Below are 12364 nucleotides of genomic sequence, written 5' to 3'. Positions count from 1 at the left end.
ATTAGAGAAGAAAGAATTGCTACATGGCTCCATACAACCTCATGGATGAGCTTTAGAGTTCCAACACATAGAATTACTGAGAAACATAGACTCATGAGAAATCCAGCAGAGATCAGAACAACTCCTTAATATCAAATCTCATTTGATAATAAAGACATTATATTAGAGCAGTTACTGTTAGGATGAATGGTTATGCAGCAACATGTAACTGAATAAAATTTAAAAAGGTATAGAACTGAGATCAATTTCAGTAATTTCATTCTGTGCATTTATTCTAATATTTAAAGATAGCATTCACTACTGTTTTTTAATTGTATTACAGATAATTATATTAAAAAGTTATTCCATTGCAGTTTCTTCCTAGGTAAGCAGGATATTGGCAAACATGTTTTCACAAATTGTGAACTGAACCACATGACTGGATAGGCAGCCAAGCTCTCTAGTGCGTCATCTTTGATCATGAGATATATACACACACTATACATATAGAAATATTTGACCCTTGAATAATGCAGCGTTTGGAGCAATGGCACCTTGTGCAATTGAAAATTTGCCTGTAACATTGCAATCAATTTTCCTTATCCATAGCTCCACACCCTCTGATTCAGTCAACCCTCTTATAAAATTATATAAATTGCCTTGGATTTCACTTGTACACTTTTTTACATTAGTAATATATCTCATGACATTTGTTTCCAAAGCAACGCAAAAATTACTCAGGATGACATTTGTCATTTAAGAAAGTATTATTCCTCGTGTCACCCATAAAAAATAGAAATGCCCAAATATTTCATATTCAAAGTTTGGAAAATTTTGAAGTAGAAAAAAGCACGACTTAAAAAAAATACCTAAATGATAGAATGAAAAGAAAGTTTAATGATGTGAGTAACTGAGATTGTATAGAAAAGTTGAGTTTTTATAAAAATGGACATCCAAGGAAATAAGTAGAAGTAGCAAATTTTATTCCACACTGAGGAAAGTGTCACAATTACTGTTTCTCAGGCTCTGAGCAATGCAGTCAAGGGCACTTCATCTGCCCCAGGACAACTGGCCTTTTTATACCTACTATTTCACAGACTCTCTTCAGAGCCCTCTTTATGTCTTTGTTCCTAAGACTGTAGATGAATGGGTTCAGCATGGGTGTGACCACAGTGTACATCACGGAGGCTATTGCACTTGAGTGTGAGCTGTGTGTAGCAGCAGAGCTAAGGTACACTCCTAGGCTCGTACAATAAAATAAAAAGACAACTGTGAGATGAGATGAACAAGTGGAAAATGCTTTAAACTTTCCCTGAGTTGATGAGATTCTTCGTATGGAAGAGACTATCTTAGTGTAAGAGTAAAGGATACCAGCAAATGGCCCACCAGCTAGTAGCACTGATGCCAAATACATCACCATGTTATTAAGAAAGGTATCAGAACAGGCAAGTTGGAGCATCTGATTGAGTTCACAAAAAAATTGGGGAATTTCCACCTTTGTACAGAAAGTCAGCTGCAAAGCCACTAAACTTTGTAACAAGGAATGCATAGCACTCACCATCCAGGACACCAATACCAGCAGTCCACAGAGCCGAGGGTTCATGACGACTGTGTAGTGCAGGGGGTGGCATATGGCCACAAAGCGGTCGTAGGCCATCACTATCAGGAGGAAGTCATCTAATCCTGCAAGGAATATGCAAAAATACACCTGGACGATGCAGCCTTCATAGGTTATGACTTTGCTCTGGTTCGTGATATTCTTCAGCATCTTTGGGATGGTTGTAGAGGTGAAGCAGATGTCTACAAAGGACAAGTTGGAGAGGAAGAAGTACATGGGAGTGTGAAGGTGGAAGTCAGAGATGATGACCAGGGTAATGAGCAGATTTCCAAACACAGTGATCAGGTACATGCAGAGGAAAAGTCCAAAGATGAGGGGCTCCAATTCTGGATCCTCTGAGAATCCCAGAAGAAAAAGTTCCGAAGATTGTGTATTGTTACCTGGTTCCATGTGGTGGAGGTGACTACCAGGAAAAATGAAAATAACATGAGTAATGTTCACACAAATTAGCATAACTCACATAATGCAATTTCTATTTTGCTCTCAATAAATTAATTTTAATATCTTGTGTTTAGAAAAGTTCTATTTCATCTCTACCTGGGCATTTTTGACCCATTCTCAGCATATTCCCAAAGAAATCATGCATTCTACTGTTGTCATGAGAAATGTAACTTCCCTAGTGGTTCAGACGGTAAAGCATCTGCCTACAGTGCAGGAGACCTGGGTTCAATCCCTGGCTCAGGGAGATCTCCTGGAGGAGGGAATGGCAACCCACTCCAGTATTCTTGCCGCCCCCGCACACATACCCCGCCCCGCCAGTAAATTAAAAAAGTGGTGGCTGTGCAGGCCCAGGAGGGCAGAGAGGAGCTACTCTACGTTCAAGGTCAGGGGGGTGGTGGTGAGGAGGTACCCCTCGTCCTAGCTAAGGAGCAGCAGCTGCACTTTGCTGGAGCAGCTGTGAAGAGATACCCCAAGTCCAAGGTAAGAGAAACCCAAGTAAGATGGTAGGTGTTGTGAGGGGGCATCAGAGGGCAGACACACTGAAACCATAATCACAGAAAACTAGTCAATCTAATCACATGGACCACAGCCTTGTCTAACTCAATGAAAGTAAACGATGCCATGTGGGGCCACCCAAGACGGACAGGTCATGGTGGAGCGGTCTGACAGAATGTGGTCCACTGGAGAAGGGAATGGCAAACCCCATGAACAGTATGAAAAGGCAAAATGATAGGATACTGAAAGAGGAACTCCCTAGGTTGGTAGGTGCCCAATATGCTACCGGAGATCAGTGGAGAAATAACTCCAGAAAGAATGAAGGGATGGAGCCAAGCAAAAACAATACCCAGTTGTGGATGAGACTGGTGATAGAAGCAACATCTGATTCTGTAAAGAGCAATATTGAATAGTAACCTGGAATGTCAGGTCCATGAATCAAGGCAAATTGGAAGTGGTCAAACAGGCAATAGCAAGAGTGAACATTGACATTCTAGGAATCAGCAAACTAAAATGGACCAGAATGGGTGAATTTAACTACGATGACCATTATACCCACTACTGCAGGTAGGAATTCCTTAGAAGAAATGGAGTAGCCATCACGGTCAACAAAAGAGTCCGAAATGCAGTACTTTGATGCAATCTAAAAAATGACAGAATGATCTCTGTTCGTTTCCAAGGCAAACCACTAAATGTCACAGTAATCCAAGTCTATGCCCCAACCAGTAACACTGAAGAAGCTGAAGTTGAACGGTTCTATGAAGACCTACAATAACTTTTAGAATGAACACCCAAAAAAGATGTCCTTTTCAATATAGGGGACTGGAAGGAAAAGTAGGAAGACAAGAAACACCTGGAGTAACATGCAAATTTGACCTTGGAATATGGAATGAAGCAGGGCAAAGGCTAATCGAGTTGTGCCAACAGAATGCACTGGTCATAGCAAACATCTCCTTCCAACAACACAAGAGAAGACTCTAAGCAAGGATATCACCAGATGGTCAACACCGAAATCAGATTGATTATATTCTTTGTAGCCAAAGATGGAGAAGCTCTATACAGTCAGCAAAAACAAGACTGGGAGCTGACTGTGGCTCAGATCATGAACTCCTTATTGTCAAAATCAGACTTAAATTGAAGAAAGTAGGGAAAACCACTAGACCATTCAGGTGTGACCTAAATCAAATCCCTTTTGATTATACAGTGGAAGTGAGAAATAGATACAAGGGACTAGATCTGATATAGTACCTGGTGAAATATGGATGGAGGTTCATGACATTGTACAGGAAACAGCGATCAAGACCATCCCCATGGAAAAGAAACGAAAAAAGCAAAGTGGCTGTCTGAGTAAGCCTTACAATTAGCTGTGAAAAGAAGAGAAGCAAAAGGCAAAGGAGAAAAGGAAAGATATAAGCGTCTGAATGCAGAATTCCAAAGACTAGCAGGGAGAAATAAGAAAGCCTTCCTCAGCGATCAACACAAAGAAATAGAGGGAAAAAACAGAATGGGAAAGCCTAGAGATCTCTTCAAGAAAATTAGAGATACCAAGGGAACATTTCATGCAAAGATGGGCTCAAAAAAAGGACAAAAATGGTATGGACCTAACAGAAACAGAAGATATTAAGAAGAGGTGAAAATAATACACAGAAGAACTGTACAAAAAAGATCTTTATGACCAAGATAATCATGATGGTGTGATCACTCACCTAGAGCCAGACGTCCTGGAATGTGAAGTCAAGTGGGCCTTAGAAAGCATCACTATGAACAAAGCTAGTGGAGGTGATGGAATTCCAGTGGAGCTATTTCAAATCCTGAAAGATGATGCTGTGAAAGTGCTGCACTCAATATGCCAGCAAATTTGGAAAACTCAGCAGTGGCCTCAGGGCTTAAAAAGGTCCGTTTTCATTCCAATCCCAAAGAAAGGCAATGCCAAAGAATGCTCAAACTACTGCACAATTGCACTAATCTCACACGCTAGTAAAGTAATGCTCAAAATTCTCTGAGCCAGGCTTCAGCAATACGTGAACCAAGAACTTCCAGATGTCCAAGCTGGTTTTAGAAAAGGCAGAGGAACCAGAGATCAAATTGTCAACATCTGCTCAGTTCAGTTCAGTTCAGTTCAGTCACTGAGTCATGTCCGACTCTTTGAGACCCCATGAACTGCAGCATGCCAGCCCTCCTGCCCATCACCAACTCCTGGAGTTCACTCAAACTCTTGTACATCAAGTCGGTGATGATATCTAGCCATCACAATCTGCTGGATCATAGAAAAAGCAAAAGAGTTCCAGAAAAATATTTATTTTTGCTTTATTGACTATGCCAAAGCCTTTGACTGTGTGGATCACAATAAATTGTGGAAAATTCTGAAAGAGATAGGAATACCAGACCACCTGACCTGCCTCTTGAGAAACCTGTATGCAGGTCAGGAAGCAAAAGTTAGAACTGGACATGGAACAACAGACTGGTTCCAAATAGGAAAAGGAGTACATCAAGGCCGTATATCGTCACCCTGCTTATTTAAGTTATATGCAGAGTAAATCATGAGAAACGCTTGGCTGGAAGAAGCACAAGCTGGAATCAAGATTGCTGGGAGAAATATCAATAAACTCAGATATGCAGATGACACCACCCTTATGGCAGAAAGTGAAGAGGAACTCAAAAGCCTCTTGATGAAAGTGAAAGAGGAGAGTGAAAAAGTTGGCTTAAAGCTCAACATTCAGAAAACGAAGATCATGGCATCTGGTCCCATCACTTCATGGGAAATAGATGGGGAAACATTGGAAACAGTGTCAGACTTTAATTTTGGGGGCTCCAAAATCACTGCAGATGGTGACTGCAGCCATGAAATTAAAAGATGCTTACTCCTTGGAAGGAAAGTTATGACCAACCTAGATAGCATATTGAAAAGCAGAGACATTACTTTGCCAACAAAGGTCCATGTAGTCAAGGCTATGGTTTTTCCAGTGTTCATATATGGTTGTGAGAGTTGGACTATGAAGAAAGCTGAGTGCTGAAGAATTGATGCTTTTAAACTGTGGCATTGGAGAAGACTCTTTAAAGTCCCTGAACTGCAAAGAGATCCAACCAGTCCATTCTAAAGGAGATCATTCCTGGGTGTTCTTTGTTAGGAAAGCTACTAAGGCTAAAACTCCAGTACTTTGGCCACCTCATGTGAAGAGTGGACTCATTGGAAAAGACTCTGATGCTGGGAGGGATTGGGGGCAGGAGGAGAAGGGGATGACAGAAGATGAGATGACTGGATTGCATCACCGACTCGATGGACATGAGTTTGAGTGAACTCCGGGATTTGGTAATGGACAGGGAGGCCTGCCATGATGCAATTCATGGGGTCGCAAAGAGTCGGACACGACTGAGTGACTGAACTGAATGATAAATATTTTCATACATTTGAAGAATATATATTGTGTGTCGACCATGTTCAAAACACATATTGTTTAGTCGTTAATCTGGATCTGGCACTTTTTAGATCCCCAGACTGTATGTAGCCTGCCAGGCTCCTCTATCCATGGCATATTGCAGGCAAGAATACTGGAATGAGTTGCCATTTCCTTCTCCAGGTTATCTTCTCAACCCAGGGACTGAACCGCCTCTCCTGCATTACCGGATAGATTTCCCACCACTGAGCCATCTGGCATGTCCCTCAAAACAAATACAGGTAACATATATATGGTGCTGAAAACCAGAAGTTTTCACAATCCAGATATGGTAAAAGATGATGTGCAAATATAATTGAATATGTCAAATAATAAGAGTTGCTATGAAGAAAACAAAACTAGATATAAAAGAGATTCGTAGGAAGTATGGAGACGGCAATGGCACCCCACTTCAGTACTCTTGCCTGGAAAATCCCATGGGTGGAGGAGCCTGGAAGGCTTCAGTCCATGAGGTCACTGAAGGTCAGACACGACTGAGTGACTTCACTTTTTTCACTTTCATGCATTGGAGAAGGAAATGGCAACCCACTCCAGTGTTCTTGCCTGGAGAATCCCAGGGACTGGGGATCCTGGTGGGCTGCCGTCTATGGGGTCCCAGAGTTGGACACGACTGAAGTGACTTAGCAGCAGCAGCAGGAGGAGGTATTTTCATGTATTGAGTGTTCAGGTAAGGCCAGCAATCAAGGTGATAAGTGAACAGATATCTCAAGAAAGGGAGAAAAGGATCTAGTATGATATCAAGAGAAATATGTGCCTGGCGAGGCAATGGCCACTACAAAGGACCTAAGGAAAATGTTTGTTCCTTGCACTTTATGAATTTAGTTGCAAAAGCATCCTGTGAAGTAAAACATCTCCCATCCTTAGTACCTTCTGCTGACCGAGATCTGGGCTCCGTGATAAGGCACCTTAATAGATGAGTCCAAGCGCCTCTGCTTTAAGAACTGCTCTCAAGGCACAAGCACACACTCACAAAGACATACACACACACACATGCTCACACCATGTCTTCCTGGGCTATGTTCCTACAATACATTTCTCACCCAGAACCACCCTGCTCACACCATATACCATTATAACTCAAGCTGATCATGTCAGATCATCTTTCTCCTACAGAATGTATAAATGGTATCCAGAAATTACAGTTCATGGCCTGCCCAGAACCCAATAAACTTGGGGTTCGTTTTTATGATCACTTTCAGGTTTATATTTAAAGAAATATAAAAAGTATGTGTGTATGTGTGAAAGAGAGGAAGGGAAGAGAGAGAAGAGAGGGAAATGAAATAGACATTAGAGGATAAAAGATTTAATAAGCTCTAATGGTCCAGTACTTTGGCCACCTCATGTGAAGAGTTGACTCATTGGAAAAGACTCTGATGTTGGGAGGGATTAAGGGCAGGAGGAGAAGGGGAAAACAGAGGATGAGATGGCTGGATGACATCACCGACTCGATGGATGTGAGTTTGAGTGAACTCCAGGAGTTGGTGATGGACAGGGAGGCATGGCATGCTGCAGTTCATGGGGTTGCAAAGAGTTGGATACGACTGAGTGACTGAACTGAATTGAACTGAATGATCCCTGAGACTATGTGATGAATTAAAGCTTCCTTTGTTTCACAACATTCCAATTCCAGTTATCTATACTTGATGCCCAGGAAAAATAATTTTCAAAAAAAAAATACATGTTTTCCTTGACAGAAACAGTTATACTTTTATAATGAAAGAAACCTGAAGTATTTGACTACCCCAAAAGAAAAATGGGCAAAGTAAATAAACTAACAAAAATGAGTATCCAAAGAAAACCAACAAAAGCTAAACATGTTTTATATAAAGCAATAGAAGACATTTCCCCCAAATCTTTTCCATGTCTTTGACCAATTTTTTACTGTTCTATAGGGAATGAGGGAAGCTCTTTCCCAGTTTCCTTATGGGGCATCATGTATTTGTTATTCTTGGAGTTTAAGCACTATCATATATTTAAAATAAATCTGATGAGCATACCCCAATGCTATTCTGGTCTTTCTTAAACATGCAAAAGGCTTTTCAAACTATGCTCTGTAAATTCTACAGACACCATGTCAATCCATCCTTTTGTCCTGAATAAATTTTTTCATAGGATTCATGCCTGAAGATGTTATATTATAATAGGTGTTCATTGTACTATTACTTCACCATGACAATGCAAAATTCTAATAATCAGAGACTTCAACTGCTATGGTCACTATTGTACTTTCAGAAAGATATGTGAATATATGTGCACCTATATAGAAACAGGGGCTTTCCAGGTGGCTCTAGTGGTAAAGAACCTGCCTGCCAATGCAGGAGGCGTAAGAGAGACAGGTTCAATTCCTGGGTCTGGAAGATCCCCTGGAGGAGGGAATGCTAGCCACTCCAGTATTCTTGCCTGGAGAATCCCATGGATTCTAGGTGAATACTTAGAAAACTACACAGTAAAATCCACAAGTGTGCCAAACTGCCTTAAAGCAAGAAATCCAGCATAAGATGCTGTATTTAACTAAGTAAAATGAAAAAGCATTTTTATGGCAAAACAGTCCCCAAAAGGTCAACTGAGAAACAACAATTCTTAAAAATCATTTCAAAAGCTGATAGTGGTAGAATAAGTGGTTTATATTGTGTGAGCATATAATAATAAAATCGACACATCAAAATGACAATTCAAGGTATTAATTTTTTTATCAATCTCAATAACAGTTAAGGAAAGAACACTTTTACACAACCATACATCTGGGGAAATACTTACAGAGTTGTCACATAGTTTACAGTGGTGCTTTGAAACAGGGAGCACAGGTGCACTATCTGTATTTGCAGACAGAAATTTAAGATGTTAAACTGTTGGGAAAACCATCCGAACAATGGCACAGACATTAAAAATACAGAAGTCCTTTATCTGGAGGCTTCTCAGTCTCAACACTGTTGACATTCTCAGATAGGTTGTTCTCTGTGGTGGGGTCTCTCCTGCGTCTTGCAGGATGCCTAGAGCATCCCTGACCTCCACCCACTGTTCCCAGAGTAACAGACAGATATTTCTACAAGCTTTGTTCAGTGTTCCCAGGGAAATCGAGTTGCTCTTGCTTAGAAACACAGTTTACATTTAACAATCTCAAATATTTTTGTAGGAATGATATAATAACAACTTGAACAGAAAGACTAGGAAAGACAGTCTGCAGTGTGAGTAGCACAGCCCCTTATGAAATACTAAACAGCTATTGAAATAATGAACCTATATTGCATTGGATATTAGTTAATTGGAAGAAAATCCCTGGGGTGTTATTGACCAGTAAAGGAAAGGTAGGGAAAAAAAAGACTGCACTGAATCAAGAGTATCTGTGATGTGTATAGGATTCTATTCATATATTTGTAGAAAAGTTTATGAATAGGTGTTTGTACCTAATATAGAAAGAAAAGTTTAAAAGAAACCAAGCATATGTGGGACAATGTTACTGAGAATAAAGCTAGGTTAAGTGGTAGTGGTTTTAAAATAACTGAAAGTAACAAGATTGAATGAATATCTATAACTAAGTTTCATAAAGACCTGAACAGTAATAATTTAATGATACCAACATTGGCCACTAATTCAATGTTAAATTGCCAAAGAATTGGAAATAATATATTTTAAATGCAAAGAGGAATCAGTATTCAAGTTCAATTTTTTTTTTCTTAACTAAAGATACATGGATTCAAATATGTTCATGAAAGACAAAGGTGACATTTAATCAAATGGTTAAAAAATGATTTCTACATGATGCCTAAAAGTAATACAAGTTTTAAAAATACATTTAACCACAAAAGATTAAAAGGAACAATAAGGAAGAAGAGAGTAAAAGTTAGAAATATGTTTACTAGGTGGTTGTGTGTGTGTGTGTGTGTGTTAGTTGTTACAGACATGTCCAACTCTTTGCAACCCTATGCACCAGAGCCCACCAGGCTCCTTTGTTCATGGGATTCTCCAGGCATGAATACTGGAGTGGGTTGCCCTGTTCTCCTCTAGGGCATCTTTCAGACCCAGGGATCCAGCTATTTCTCTTATGTCTCCTGCATTGGCAGGGGGGTTCTTTACCACTAGCGTCACCTAGGAAGCCCATAATAAGTGATTAATTAGCACTAAAAAATATGCAGGAAAACAATCACTGGCGTGTTTTTAAAGCAAGTATTGTTAAGTGAAGAATATTACAGTGACAGCTCAATTCTTTCAATAAAAAATATAAAAAGCAATGGAGAGAACAGCATATGACTGACCACATAAATTTCATAAATTACCAAACATTCTCACAAATACATCTATATATACATAAAATAACTAAATGGCAAGCATTTTGTGGAAAGAAAATAAAGCCTCCAATTTATTTTGAATAATGTGAGCAAAGACAGGAATAAAAACACTCCAACAAAGGGTTGGAGTGTTACAAAGGGTTCTCAGAGACAAATTTTGATCAAAGAGTAAATGTGTAACACAGAGATAAATATATATGTGTATATATGTGTTTGTGTGTGCTCAGTCATTTCCAACTCTTTCTACATAAGAATGCATATAAAACTTTTCAGCAAAGGTCTTTCCTGATTGCCCAGTGAGTAAAGAATCTACCTGCAATGCAGGAGACACAGGAAATGTGGATTTGATCCCTGGATGGGAATGATTCCATGGAGGAGGAAATGGGAACCCATTCCAGTATTCTTGCCTGGAGAATCCCATGGACAGAGGAGACTGCAGGCTACAGTCCATGGGGTTACAAGGAGGCAGACAAGACTGAGTGACTGAACATTACAAAAAAGAGAAGGTTTCTCTCAGGAATCTTTTTTTAATTGATTTGTTTTTAATTGGAGGATGATTACTTTACAATATTGTATTGGTTTCTGCCCTACACCAACATGAATCAGCCATTGCATACATATGTTTGCAGGGATATATTTTCATGAAGCCCTTTGTTCAGATCTTATTCATTAATATGGAAACAGTCAAATATGACCTATCTTATAAAAAACCCTTACTTCACGGTACATCTGTCCACATCTAATAACTTATTTCTCTACTCTTGTTACTTCATATTGTCATTAGGCTTATGTTCAAATTTACTGGAAACACTTTATGCCTCCCATTCTCTCTTCTACTTGGACTTCCATTTTTATCATTTAATTGACAACACTGAGTCTTACCTTAGTGAGGTCAATCTTTGCTTCTCTTTTGCAGGCCTGGTCAGTCACTCAGTAGTGTCCGACTCTTTGCGAGCCTGTGGACTGTAGCCCACCAGGCTCCTCCGTCCACGGGATTCTCCAGGCAAGAATCCTGAAGTGGGTTGCCAGGCCATCCTCCAGGGGATCTTCCTAACCCAGGGATCGAATCCATGTGTCTTATGTCTCCTGCATTGCCAAGCATGTTCTTTACCACTAGTGCCATCTGTGAAGCCCTTGCTCCTCTTTTAGTGCTAAGTAAATTCATTTTTTTATGAATTAGGGTTTCATGAGTGCTGCTAGTGATAAAGGATCAACTGCCAACGCAGGAGATGCAAGAGACTCAGATTCAGTCTCTGGGTTGGGAAGATCCTCTGAAGGGGGAAATGGCAACCCACTCCAGTATTCTTGCCTGAAAAATTCCATGGACAGAGGAGCCTAGCAGGCTACAGCCCATGGGGTTGCAAAGAGTCTAACACAACTGAGTGAACGAGCACGCACACACAATAATAAGGATAGCAATCTACCACACTAATCTCTGGTATCTGAGCTAGGCTGGACTCAATCACAGGTGACCTCAGATAAATGTTCAAGGTTTGCACTGTATTTCTCTCCCACAGTGTCTTTGGGCTCTCAGACTCACCTAGATGGGAAATGAAAGAAAGGTCTTTGTGTGGAAGTTCAAATGCCTCCTAGAGGGTTGATAATAGAGACTGAAGCTCTATCCACACAAGATAGCTGCAGGACGTAAGGGACTGATTTCCCAGCCAAACTCAGGTTTTCAAAGGAAACATGTCCTGTAGCATCCAAGGTTTCTCAGGCTGAGGGCACCACAGCAGAGAGATTTTATAGCTCACCCGGCTTCTCATTAGGCATCTTTCTGCTGTAACACCCATACTCTGTACCTGATTTCCCTGGGGGACAGGGGTCTGGACAGAAAGGAAAATTTTCCAGTTCATTCTTTGTTCCTAAGAGACCAGTTTACAAGGCAGGTGCATTCTGTTTTTATTACTCTTCTTGTTAATTGTCCTGTATCCAGAGGTCTAAACCATCCCAGCATCTTATCCCAGTCTGAGCTAAAGTTTCCTCGAAGTCTAAGGTTAAGAATTCTCACTTAATTTAGTCCCTCAGATCTTTCAATTTTTCAATAGTGGTGAACACATAACTCCTGATATTTCTAAAAAATACTTTAG

The 12364-nt window shown here is 40.2% G+C and overlaps 2 protein-coding genes across 2 annotated transcripts in view; both read right to left on the bottom strand.

Moving 5' to 3' along the window:
* The window catches only part of LOC139184054 (adhesion G protein-coupled receptor E2-like), a 1114856-nt gene that overhangs the window by 581725 nt on the left and 520767 nt on the right, over positions 1–12364 (bottom strand). The window lies entirely within an intron of this gene.
* On the bottom strand, positions 1019–1987 carry LOC109560857 (olfactory receptor 7A17-like). Its single transcript, XM_019963335.2, has one exon. The coding sequence runs from the start codon at positions 1985–1987 to the stop codon at positions 1019–1021; it is 969 nt and encodes a 322-aa protein (XP_019818894.2).

This window comes from Bos indicus, chromosome 7, assembly GCF_029378745.1.
Source record: "Bos indicus isolate NIAB-ARS_2022 breed Sahiwal x Tharparkar chromosome 7, NIAB-ARS_B.indTharparkar_mat_pri_1.0, whole genome shotgun sequence".
NCBI classification, from domain to species: Eukaryota; Metazoa; Chordata; class Mammalia; order Artiodactyla; family Bovidae; genus Bos; species Bos indicus.
This window is presented reverse-complemented; position numbering and strand designations above follow the sequence as displayed.